This window comes from Tyto alba, unplaced genomic scaffold (assembly GCF_018691265.1).
Source record: "Tyto alba isolate M040663 unplaced genomic scaffold, T.alba_DEE_v4.0 Super-Scaffold_12, whole genome shotgun sequence".
Lineage (NCBI taxonomy): Eukaryota > Metazoa > Chordata > Aves > Strigiformes > Tytonidae > Tyto > Tyto alba.
The window spans coordinates 929316-942418 of NW_024881274.1; the positions used below are offsets into that span (position 1 = coordinate 929316).

At 53.1% G+C, this 13103-nt stretch overlaps 1 protein-coding gene and 1 pseudogene across 2 annotated transcripts in view; both read right to left on the bottom strand.

The window, feature by feature from the left end:
* Window positions 1–1261: 1261 nt before the first annotated feature.
* Window positions 1262–2326, bottom strand: LOC122152814 (annotated as a pseudogene).
* Window positions 2327–6956: 4630 nt separating this feature from the next.
* LOC122152817 (feather keratin Cos1-2-like) overlaps window positions 6957–13103 on the bottom strand; it is a 28575-nt gene continuing 22428 nt past the window's right edge. The window contains exons 1-2 of one of the 2 annotated variants that reach the window (XM_042787149.1): window positions 7882–7905; window positions 6957–7654 (exon numbers count right to left, since the gene is read on the bottom strand). In XM_042787149.1, coding sequence (XP_042643083.1) covers window positions 7316–7654; window positions 7882–7890 — 348 coding nt within the window. In that variant the 5' untranslated portion in view covers window positions 7891–7905 and the 3' untranslated portion in view covers window positions 6957–7315. Of the gene's footprint in view, window positions 7655–7881; window positions 7906–13103 lie in introns of those variants that run through there. The other variant, XM_042787150.1, reaches the window with a different exon arrangement.

Genomic DNA, 13103 nt, shown 5'->3' on the forward strand with positions numbered 1-13103 from the left:
TGAAAAATATGTTAGTCTTCTCTGCAATACACCTTTTCAGGGAAGAGATCTTTCCTAACATCCAATCTAAACCTCCCCTGGCACAGCTTGAGGCTGGTTCTTCTCATCTTATCACTTGTTACTTGGGAAAAGAGACCAACACCCACCTGCTACAACCTCTTTTCAGGTAGCTGTAGAGATCAACAAGGTCTCTCCTGAGCCTCCTTTTCTCCAGACTAAGCAATCCCTTTTGCCTCAATAATGTAGACCGTGGTTGGAGAGGTCATCAAGTGTGATTCAGAAGAGGAGAGAACACTGCCAGTGTCTTTGCCCAGGGGAGAATAAACTATGGTGAGACACCCAGTAAGCTGAGCATCCTTCTGGAGCAATGAGTTCATCTCTGACAACATGAAATTAATGTACCATGTTGACAAGTGAAGGACTCAACCCTGTCGCTTTGTCTTCAGAGGAACCAGGTTGACATGGGTAGGAGAAATTATCTTGGCTAGAGCCCAGAGCCACTTCTTCCTCACCGTGCTCTGCTGGAGCTGCAGTGGCCTATGGGGCTGTTGTGTTTCCAGGGAGCAGGGACTCCTATCTGTTTGATACCAGTACTAACTTGTGAATTACCTCAGCCCTGCATGTCTGGACAGCAGCTGGGCCCTGCCAGGTGTTGAAGGACTGTATGAGGTACTGGCCTCACCTGCCTGTGCCCGTGTGCGCTGGCCATGGAACACAGATCAAGTAATGGAGTGGAGGGAATGGGGGGAGCTAAGACTGTGGCCTGTCCTCAGGCATCACTCTTTCCCCAGCACCACTCCTGCTGCGCCTTGGAGCCAACATCTATTTGAACCTCCTTTCCCAGCAGAGGTGCATCCAGGGCGAGAGGAGGGCTGTTCTCCAAGAGCCGGAGGGGCTGCTGACCTCATCCATTGGCCTCCCACAGCCGTGGGCTCCTCTCTCAAGGGCAGCAGTTGCTGGGCTCCTCATTCACAGAACATGGTCCAGGGCCCAGTGCTCCAGGCCCACCTGGGAAGGGAGGCAGCAAGGTTGCAGAGACTGATGACCACTGGCTGTGACGCAGCCAGAGATGTCTTCCTTCAGCTCCAGGGCACAGGGCACAAAAGACAACCCAGTGCAGTGAGTCCTACCCTCTCCTTCCCCTGGGAATGAGGAAGGGTCCTCTTTTGCGCTCAAATGCATCCCCTCCAAAAGGCCCTTTTTGTTCCTGAGCAGACTGGAAGAGTTGTCCCAGAAGGAAGGAGGACTTGGAGGCGTGGGCTTGGATGCAGCACAACTTTAATGAGTCTGAAGAAGAAAAGGAGGTGGCTCCCAGGGGGCACCAGTGCCAGGCACTAAGATGCAGTGAAGCTCAGGCAGGGTGTCCATCTGCCTGCCTTGCAGAGAGAGGGAGGCCAACAGGTCCCCGCTAGGTTGGTGTTAGGAGATAGTGACAGCAAAGGAATGAGAGAGAGAAGAGAGTGCAAGAAGGAAACAATGTCCTGAAGCTCTTAATGCAAGGCGATTGGCTCTCTATTGCAGCACCATATTCTGAGGTCTCAGAGGGTCTTGCCCAAGGACGCTGCCAGCAGCTTTAGCAGGGGGGGCACCTTCTGCCACAGTAGCGGCTGGTGATGCAGGAGAGGTCAAAGCCCCCCGAGTTGATGGGGACTCCGTCACAGCTGAGGATGCTGCCAACGGCGGCGGAGGTGGAGGAGCCCACAACGGTGTTCTGTGGGAAGGAGCTGAGGATGGGGCCGGGCAGGGTCACCACCACGGGTGAGGGCTGGATGGCGACGGTGGAGCTCTGGCACTGCCTGACACAGGGCTCATTGCAGCTGTTGGCCAGCGGGGTTGGGCCGCAGGGCTGGCAGCAGGGCACGCAGGGCTGGCACGGGCTGCAGCAGGACATGTTTTGGGGCCGGAGGTGCACCTTGGCGAGAGGGCAGCAGTGAGCAGAAAACGGAGGCACGTGAGAAGCAGTAACGCTCCCAACCACAGTGGAGCCGAGGCACCCCCGAGCCCAGCATACGCTGCCCAGCTCAGAGCCCCGGAGCCACCCCCACTCAGTCCCAGGCTCTCTCTGCAGAAGAATTTCTCCCCCCTTCCATATCCCATGAGAAGCAGCTCCCAGCTCTGGCCTAGGACAGCCCGTGTCACCTGAGACATACACGGAGGAAAGACCTGATCTTGAAGGAGGAGCAGAAGAGTCTTCACACTCACCTGGTTCCCAAGGAGAAGGAGGCGAGAGAAGTGGATGAGAGAGGAGAGAGCTGGGCTGTCTTTTATAGTCGTCCTGAACTGCCTCGCACGCTCTGTGGAAGTAATAATTTCCTGGCGAGCTCATGCCAAATGCAAACCATCCCAGCTAATGGCATGGGCTGTGTCCTGGCTTCCTGCACTGCTGCCTTTTCATTTCCTGGCTTCTGTCACGCGCTTTCCCATATGAAGGCTTCTGTAAGTGCCGGGATGAGAGGCCCAATGGTTTCCGGGGCAGAAATACGTCAGCTCAGGAGGAAGACTCGACTCAAGTGCTTCTGGCATCATGTGCAGTCAGGTGATATGCACCTGCGTCATTTCTGTGGGATTGCTTGTGGCAAAGTTGTCAGGAAATGGGCACCGCTCTCGAGCTCCTTGTCCGAGTGTTCCCAAGGACGCCCATGAGAGATGACACGCCAAATGCTTTTTGACCTCCTGCTCCCATCTCTCTATTGCACTATTGCAACACTAACAGTACTCTGAAGACAAATTTGCTGCACTCGTGTCCACCAGGATCATGAGTGGGGCCTGCTCTCTTCCCAGGGTTCTCGAATTGTGTTCTGCCAGTGTGGTCCCCAGCATCTCAACAACAGGGTCTGCAGCTGCCGGTGGTTTCCTGGCTTTATGTGAGCGCCCAAAGTTTTTCATGGCTCCATGCAGGCATGTGTGAGCACACGTGTGTCCCTCTGTACTTGTGTGACCCTCATCGTGAGGGCATGTGCAGGTCATAGCCTGGGCACTCTCCCTTGTTGTGTCCATGAGCACCGCAGAGTAGCAGGTTGCCTATGCCAGGGGAATCCATCTGCAGTTGGAGAGCGGTGCCTTCGATCTGGCAGAGAGGTGCCCAGAGAACTGAAGTGCAGTCTCTGCCTCCTGTGCCCGCCAGTTCTTGCTCTACATAGATGGAGGAAGGCCAAGAAAGCCTGCCCGCTTACGCAGGCTATTGTCCCTGAATCAATGCCCTTATGATGTAGTGTTGCTGGTGACTGGGACGGGGCACAGGCTTCTCATTTAGCTGACAATGCCAGATGCACTTCTGCATGTCTCCAGCCCCGTGCAGAGCGAGGCAGTGGACGAGACTTTGCACCAAAGGGATATTGGTCCAAAGGCACTGGGCTCCAGGTGTTGCTCGGCGGTGAGATATAGGACTGACCCTGGGTGCCACAGGGTGAGTCAAACAGCACTGTGTCAATCTTCTTTGATTTTCAAGTACAAGGACTTATGTAGCCCCCATAAAATCACAAATTCTGATGGCCTAGCAACTGTGTCTGGGAAGGCAGGGACTTGTGATTTAGAAGAAACCACCTACACCTTGATATTTGTTCAGGATCAACTCAGGCAAAGTCCATCTTTGTGCAGAAAGAGACTTGTGTACTGACCGCAACCCCACAATGCACATCCCCTGTGCTGCTTAATGTTGGAGGAAATAGAGGGAGTTACGAAGGAAGTTGTGTATGTGAAGAAGCTTTGGAGGTGGAGTGAAGGTATTTTGGAATCAGTCCAGTCTTCATTAAGGAACAGATGTAACTTTGGAAAATCGTATAATTTGTTGCATTTAAAGAGTTGGAAAAAATCTTCCAAAAATACAGCCATCTAAAGTCCTTGGTAGATTCTTTTGGCAGTGAAATGGTTTGAATTAATTATTGTGATTTCCTTAGTGTTATTATCATCATATCTTAACTGCTGTATTTCATGATCTCCCTAGGCCCCTTTGAACCCTCAGGGCACTTTCCCAAAGGAATCTGCCTCGTAGTTTCCTGAGGGGCAAAAACCTGCTCTTATGGAGTGCTTCTCTATTTTTCATTGGTAATAGGTTAAAGGAAATTTCCCCAAGTCTAGCCTGTTTTTCCTGTGTTGGTAACTGTTAAGTTATCCCCCTGTCTTTACATCGACCCATTATCTTTTTCAACTTATGTCCTGGGTTGAGTGAGCGGTGGAGTATTTTTGGTGGCAGGAGAGGGGGCTATGTGGGAGGCCCCCTGTGAGAAGCTTCTCGAAGATCTCCCAGCTCCAAGCCAACTCCAATTCTGTTTGGAAACCTGAGCCAATCATCTGAGCCTCTACAATAACGTATTTAAGAAGGGACATGGTGACGTGCCATCAGACTTGTGAGGAGGAGCTGCAGCAGCTGCGTGAACACCAAGTTCAGTGGAGGAACGGAGATAGAAAGGAGGTGGGAGGTGTGCCAGAGCAGAGACCCCCCTGTATCCTGTGGTGAGACGACAGGGCGGCCCTGCCTGCCACCCATGAAGTTCTACGGTAGAGCAGACACTGATTTATGGCCCGTTTATGTTTGCTGATGTTCTGTAGGTGGGGGCTGCCATTGCTGTGATGTGAGTGCCCCGACTTGGGCTCCGCCGACCCTGAACTTCTGCCTGCTGCCACCCCCTTGCGTCAAAGATGATTGAAGGGCTGGAGTACCTGTCCTATGAGGAAAGACTGACGGAGTTAAGTCTTTTCTCCCTGGAGAACAAAAGGCTCAGGGGGACCTCAGCACAGTGGTCCCCTATTGAAAGATCTGCTGCAAAGAGGACAGAGGCTCTCTGATCACAGGAAGCCTTGGGGAGCAGGCAAGGGGCAAGGAGAGATCTCCAGCAGCCAGGGACTGCAGTGCTGTGAAGACCCTGGCCTGCGTGTGAGCAGCAGTGGTGGCGTGAGCAGAGCTGAGAGCACTTGGAGAGTCAGGTGAGCTGAGTAGGGGCAGGGTCATCCCCAGAGTTTGTGCTGCAGTTGGGTTGGTACCTGTCGTGTACCGCCATTTCCTTGGGACACAACCAATGCTTGACCCATAGGGCTGCCCATAGGGGGTCTCGCACACAGTGAAGAGGGACTGGAGATGCATGTGTGCTGGCAGCTGACCCCAGTGCTTGGGCAGCAGGGCTCATTATGAGGAGGAGGTGAAGCCTTGGTCTCTGGAGAAAGCAAGAAGCTGCCCAGCGCTTAGTGAGATGAACAAAGACAGTGTCTCTGGCCCGAACTGCAGGCAGGAGGAGTGTGAGCGGGACCACAAGTGTTCCGTTGGGTACTGCATGCCTGAGCCATTCTTTGGAGAGCAGCGGTGCCTTTGGGAGTTCTTTTTCTCCACCCAGGAGACCACATATAACCAGGGCATGCCAGGATTTGGAGCATTACCCAGGGCTGAAGGCAGGCTGGCATCTAAAAGGAAATTTTCAAGTACGACTGAAAAGCATACCTGGATGTTGGCATTAATAGCAAAGCCCCAAGTTGTTCGCACAAACTCGGGGAAGACGGACCCATGAAACAAGCCATGAGAAGGCAGGTGTCCACTGGGCTGCAGAGAGCCCAAGTTGCTGTGGGGATGCCCTGGGCACTGCTGCTGTCTGCCCACCCAGTCACCTCCTGCCTGTAAATGGTGGGACGATGGCCATAAAGTGGGGATTTCCTGCAGGGATATTCAAGGAGCTGATGCTACGTGCCACTTGTGGCCTGCAGAGCTGGGCTTTCAGGGACCCTGACAGCAGGGAAGATGGGGTCAGTGCCTCGACACCTTCCTCACCCCACTTTGCAGTTGGTTGGCCAGGAAGCAGATGAAGGCTCTCCTAACCGAGCCTCCAGGCAGAAAGAACCTCTGCCTGGATTTCACCTTCTTCCTCTGGCGAAGGCAGTCTCCAGAGTTCTAGATGTGCAAGGCTGTCCTCCTGCCTCGGCACCTCCTCCTGACCAAGGCTTCTAATATGCCAAGTGTTTTGGTCCAGCCAGTGACTGAGAACACCAGCCAACGCGGGAGGGCTGGGAATAGCCCAGCAGAGGCAGATCAGAGAAGATGCTGAGCACAGAAGCGTGTCCCAGAGTTGCCACGATGGCCCAGTGGGGATGGAGGGGCCACAGCTCTTGCACAGAGCCATTCCAGAGCACAGCTGGGACCTGACAGTGGTGCAGCCTTAGGGGCCCAGAAAAGCTGCCCGAGACTTGGAGGAGACAAAGTAGCAGAGAGCAGCCATGGGTCTTTGGGCAGTGGGTGCTCTGCTGGAGCTGCAGTGGCCTATGGGGCTGTCAGCAGGGACTCCAATCTGTGGCTGATACCAGTACTAACTTGTGAATTACCTCAGCCCTGCATGTCTGGACAGCAGCTGGGCCCTGCCGGGTGTTGAAGGACTGTATGAGGTACCGATCTCATGTGCCTGTGCCAGTGTGCACTGGCCATGGAACACAGATCGCGTGATGGAGGGGAGGGAAAGGGGGGAGATGAGACTGTGGGCTGTCCCCAGGCAACACTGTTCTCCCAGTGCAACTCCTGCTGCCCCTTGGAGACTACATCTATTTGAACCTCCTTCCCCAGCAGAGGTGCATCCGGGGCGTGAGGAGGGCTGTTCTCCGCGAGCCGGAGGGGCTGCTGACCTCATCCATTGGCCTTCAGCAGCCGTGGGCTCCTCACTCAAGGGCAGCAGTTGCTGGGCTCCTCATTCACAGAACGTGGTCCAGGGCCCAGTGCTCCAGGCCCACCTGGGAAGGGAGGCAGCAAGGCTGCAGAGACTGATAGCCACTGGCTGTGGCGCAGCCAGAGATGTCTTCCTTCAGCTCCAGGGCACAGGGCACAAAAGACAACCCGGTGCAGTGAGTCCTACCCTCTCCTTCCCCTGGGAATGAGGAAGGGTGCTCTTTTGCGCCCAAACGCATCCTCTCCAAAAAGCCCCTTTTTGTTCCTGAGCAGACTGGAAGAGTTGCCCCAGAAGGAAGGAGGACTCGGAGGCGTGGGCTTGGATGCAGCACAACTTTAATGAGTCTGAAGAAGAAAAGGAGGTGGCTCCCAGGGGGCAACAGGGCCAGGCACTACAATGCAGTGAAGCTCTGGCAGGGTGTCCGTCTGCCTGCCTTGCAGAGGGAGGGAGGCCAACAGGTTCCCGGTAGGCTGGTGTTAGGAGATAGTTACAGCAAAAGAAAGAGAGAGAGAGAGAGTGCAAGAAGAAAAATAAACATAGAGCACGCTTCTAGCCAGCGCAGGCTGGCCACTCCCTGCCACCCTCCACAGGAGAAGCCAGGTCCAAAGCTCTATCTTCTGTCCAGCACCATATTCTGAAGTCTCAGAGGGTCGTGCCCAAGGACGCTGCCAGCAGCTTTAGCAGGGGGGGCACCTTCTGCCACAGTAGCGGCTGGTGATGCAGGAGAGGTCAAAGCCCCCCGAGTTGATGGGGACTCCCTCACAGCTGAGGATGCTGCCAACGGCGGCGGAGGTGGAGGAGCCCACAACGGTGTTCTGTGGGAAGGAGCTGAGGATGGGGCCGGGCAGGGTCACCACCACGGGGGAGGGCTGGATGACAACGGTGGAGCTCTGGCACTGCCTGACACAGGGCTCATTGCAGCTGTTGGCCAGCGGGGTCGGGCCGCAGGGCTGGCAGCAGGGCACGCAGGGCTGGCATGGGCTGCAGCAGGACATGTCTCGGGGCCGGAGGTGCACCTGGGGGACAGGGCAGCGGGGAGCAGAAAACAGAGGCACGTGAGAAGAAGCAACGCACCCAACCACAGTGGAGCTGAGGCACCCCTGAGCCCAGCATACACTGCCCAGCTTAAAGCCCCGGATCCACCTCCACTCAGTCCCAGGCTCTCTCTGCAGAAGAACTTCTCCCCCCTTCCATCTCTCATGAGAAGCAGCTCCCAGCTCTGGCCTAGGACAGCCCGTGTCACCTGAGACATACACGGAGGAAAGACCTGATCTTAAAGGAGAAGGAGAAGAGGCTTCACATTCACCTGGTTCCCAAGGAGAAGGAGGTGAGAGAAGTGGATGAGAGAGGAGAGAGCTGGGCTGTCTTTTATAGTCGTCCAGCACTGCCTCGGGCCCAGAGGCACCCTCTGTGGAAGTAATAATTTCCTGGCGAGCTCATGCCAAATGCAAACCATCCCAGCTAATGGCATGGGCTGTGTCCTGGCTTCCTGCACTGCTGCCTTTTCATTTCCTGGCTTATGTCACGCGCTTTCCCATATGAAGGCTTCTGCAAGTACCGGGATGAGAGGCCCAAGAGTTTCGGGGGCAGAAATACGTCAGCGCAGGAGGAAGACTCGACTCAAGTGCTGGTGGCATCCCGTGCAGGCCGGGGCTTTGCACCTGGGTCATCCTGTGGGCTTGTTTGTGACAAAGTTGTCAGGAAATGTGCACCGCTCTTGTGCTCCTTGTCCGAGTGTGCCCAAGGACTCGCATGAGAGAGGACACGCCACATGCCTTCTGTCTTGCTGACCCATCCCTCTCTGATGGTCGCTCACTGTTTCACACAGGCGGGCTTCTGCTGGGAGGCTTTGAGCCCGTTGCAACACTAGCAGTGTTCGGAGGACAAGTTTGCTGGGCTCATTTGGCTCCTCTCCTCTTGGTGCAGTCACTGCAGGTCCTCAGGCAAGACCAGGAGCACGTTTGGGGCCCGGTCCTTTCCCAGGGTGCTTGAGTACGGTTCTGCCGAGGTGGTCCCCAGTGTCTCCTCAACAGAGTCCCCAGCTGCTGATGGTTTCCCGCACATGCTTTGTTGTTTGTGCTTGACTGTATGCTGGCCTGAGGTGAGCACAGAGATTTTGGCAAGATTCCATGCAGGTGTGCATGGGAAACCGTGTGTCCTTCTGTGCTTGTGTGACCCTCATGAGGGTGTGTGCAAGGGGACTCTTGCTCGGTGTATTCACGAGCTGCACAGAGTAGCGGGTTCCCTTTGATATAAGTACGGTGGCTGGACTGGAAGTTACAGCCGCATGGTGCTAGCTTTGACCTGGCAGAGAGGTGCCTGGAAAGCGAGCACTGAAATGCATTCTCTGCCTGCTGCACCCTCCATTTCTTGCTTTGTGTGCACAGAGAGAGAGAATGCAAGGACCTCACAATAAATCTGCATTGGACTATAGGGACACGGGTCCAGACGTTGCTCTGCTGTGAGGTGTAGGATAGTTGGACCAACCCAACTTAGAGCTAGCGTAGCTGAGGGCTGGCCCTTTGTCTGGCTTGCTGAGAACACATTGGTTGACATGCTGAAAGTGCCGCACTGTGAGGAGCATAAGAAGGCTCTGACATGGTGGGAATTTTCCCACCAAGGGTCTACGTTCCAGTCACTGCTGAGCTGCTCCTCAGAGCTGCTGACTACCTTGGCTCCTGCGCTTTGAGCTTGCCCCACTGTGGTCTACAAACAAGGCCCTTCTGCCCTTTTTGTTGGGGTCATTTTTACTTTTGAGCCCTTCCTCTTCTCTTTCCCAGGCACTTCCCGGGCACTCCCTCTTGTCCTTCTCCTGACGTTTCTTGGACTGGAGCCCCTCTGGTGGCACTCCACCTCCCATTTCTGTTCCTCTAAATTTCTCTTGCCGTCCAGCTTCTCCACCTCCCCTGTCAGGAAGGGGAGGTAATTTGGATCCAGTGTGGCCAAAACATCCCGTCTACTTCCTTTGTGCGAGGATGAGGTTTTTCCTCAAAAATACCCAACCATCTGAGTGCCTGTTTTCGATGTGGTAGCATGTTGCTAATGTGGCATTTGATTGTGCTTCTGGGATTAGGTGGAGTGACTGCGCAATCATCTGTGAATGTTGTTGAGCACGAGCTCTATATTTTTGCAAGCTGCCCATGAGAAACACAGTTGTTAGTCCGGCTCTTCTCTAGGCGCTTCTTCTGGAGACTTGCGCAGGAAAATGGTGCTCGCTCTGGGATGATCAGATGGATTAGATTCCAAGGCTAAATTGCCTGGGAAAACCTGGTTGCTGATGTTCTGGTGGTGGGGGCTTGAGCAGTATCACGGACTCTGGCAACTCTATGAGTCAGAAATCAAAATCCCCTTATTGCCGATACAAGTGCATTCATAAGTCTTCCTAGCAACTGATCACTCATAAACAGAAGGCTTGATTGGTTACATGCATTCTTCACACACTGTTTACGTGCCTAAGACTAACCTTTGATTGTTTATTACCCCCTGTCCATAATACTTCCGACAACTCATTGGCTGCAATTTAGTTACTGCTATCCAAAAGCCTATTGGTTAATTAAATCTTACAAGTACAAACACAATCTTCTATACACTTTTAGCTCAAGGTAGAAAACTTTCCACTGTTTAAGAAATGGCCAGATGTTTCCCATCAACCGTAGCCTGGCATGTTTTCTTCAGGCAGATCTCAGCATCCTTATCTTGTTTTTCTGCATTCCCGCTTACTGCTCCCAAGGCTTCTGGCCAAAGAAAGTCAAAATGTTCTCATCATTCACCAGCTGTACAGCACTCTCTTCTTCTTTTCTTCTTCCTCTTTTCACATCCCTTTTGCGATGTACCTGAAGTCTTGCTCTTGTCTGATGTGTCCATTGTCCTCCAAAAACGATCCCACAGGGGCTTCCACTGCTGGGATGTGAGTGCCCAGACTCAACCTCCACCGATCCTGAACTGCTGCCTGCTGCCACCTCCTTGCACGCGTCAAGGGTGATCAAAGGGCTGGAGTACCTTTCCTATGAGGAAAGACTGACGGAGTTAAGTCTTTTCTCCCTGGAGAGCAAAAGGCTCAGGGGAACCTCAGCACAGTAGTCCGCTATTGAAAGAGCTGCTGCTAAGAGGACAGAGGCTCTCTGATCACAGGAAGCCTTGGGGAGCAGGCAAGGGGCAAGGAGAGATCTCCAGCAGCCAGGGACTGCAGTGGTGGCGTGAGCAGAGCTGAGAGCACTTGGAGAGTCAGGTGAGCTGAGTAGGGGCAGGGTGTGGCTAAACCACCATTTCTACAGCCATAGTGGTGTGATTTTCCCTGTCTCTCAAGGGTTAGACATCCTCCTTGAGAGGGCATTTGACAACTCCTTCTCAGCTAGAGATGTCCTCACATACATTAACAAGAATTACAAAATGCTTAAAGCTCTCTAGTAGCGTGGTCATCTTCCTAGGCGTTCTTGGACCAGCCTTATCCCCTCTCTATGGAGCAATGCCTCACTGCTGTACTCGCACAAATGCAGAGGCCTGTGTTTCTGGGACAAGCAGACTCCCCACCGCCTCCAATTGCTGATTCTGGGACATCAGAATTGATGCTGCGCAGACTAAGCCCCCTCCATTTTGACATAGCATACATGTGTACAGTATCTTGTAATCCCCATAAGAGAGGAAGTTCTGCTCCATCCACACACCGTGGGTCATTTTTTACACATCCCAAAACCATCATTAATGCACACAGGTGGTGTAAACTGTCCTTATAATGTATAGCATTGTCCTGGTTTGGGCTGGAATAGAGTTAATGTTTCTTTTAGGTAACTAGAGTAGTGCTGTGTTTTGGATTCAGCATTGGGTGTGGTATGAGAAGAATGCTGATAGCACACTGATGTTTTCAGCTGCTGCTGAGATTTCAAGGGCTCTCCAACACCCCATGCCCCTCCCATGTGCAAGTGCACAAGAAGCAGGGAGGGAGCACGGCCAGAGCACCAGACCCAAATTGGCCAATGAAATATTCCATATCATGTAACGTCATGCTCACTATATAGAGGAGGGGGTGATCGGCAAGCGGGGTGGGCGGACTCTCTCTTCCGGGACTGCGATTGTGGGATCTTGGTATTTTGGGATTGCTAGCTGGGAACAGGCTGGGTATTGGTCAGCAGGTGGTGAGCATTTGCATTGGGCGTTGCCCATTTATATTTTCTGTTGCTGTCATTGTTTTCATTTCGTTACCATTATTAAACTGTTTCTACCTCAACCTGTGAGTCTCCCTTTACCCCTCCAATTCCCTCCCCCTTTGCCAGGTGGTAGGGAGGGTGGGTGAGCGGCTGCGGGGTGCTTGGCTGTTGACCAGGCTCCAACCACGACAAGCACAAATGTGACCTTTTCTCAGAAAGGAAAATGAAGCAAGCAAAAATAAGTGATGCAAAAGAAATCAGTTGCTCACCACCAACTGATTGATGCTCAGCCAGTCTGCAAGCAATGCAGCCCCCACCAACTTCACCCCCCAGTTTTATTGCAGAGTCTGACGTCAATATGGTATGGAATCCCCTTTAGTCAGCTGGGGACAGCTGTCCCAGCTCTGACCCTTCCCAGTTTCTTCGGCACCCTTGGCCTACTTGCTGGCGGGCAGTCTAAGGAGCAGAAAAGGCCATGATGCCGGGTAAGCACTGATCAGCAACAACTAAAATATCCCTATATTATCAACACTATTTTCAGCACAAATCAAAACACAGCCCCATACAGACTACTAGGAAGAACTTAACTCTATCCCAGGCAAAACCAGTACACTCACTGACTTCCCTTTCCAGCTTGACCCCAGACATCTGAAAGACAAGAGCCTGAGCCAGAACAGAAGCAGGACAACTTAAAACCTCTGTGCACACTTGCAGACCTATGATTGTATTGGCATTTTGGAAAAGCTGGGACAACTCTCATGTCTGGAGTGTGTCGTAGCTCTGCAAAACAGAAGGCAAAGTTGCAGCCCTACACTCCATAAGAGCAGATTTTTTACCCTCAGGAAATTACAAGTCCTGGCCATAGCTCAGGCCTTGACCTCCTTTGGAGCCTGTACCAACCTTCTGCTAGTTTGGTGATGGGGCATTGAGTACATCCACCTCACCACGTACACAAGCACAAAAGCCATTTGACATCATTGCCCACCATCCTCAGAGGGGAAAAGTAGTGGGAGAAGGAGACTGCTCCTGATGGCGCAGATAGAAAGCAGGAAAAAAGCGTGTAAATGACAAACACTCATGGCGCTCCTGATTGCCATAGTTTTGCAAAAGCAAAGAGACTTTGCCTGACTTCCAGACACCCAGCCAGCTGCTTGCTCACTCCCTCTCCCTCCTCAACAGGACGGTAGGAGAAAGTAAGGTGTCGTGGTTTGGGCTTGGTCGGCAGCCAACCACCACACAGCAGCTTTCTCTCTCCCTTCTCTTCTGGCAATGAGAAGGGACAGAAAGCCAGACTTGGGGTTCAAGACAGAATTGGAATAGG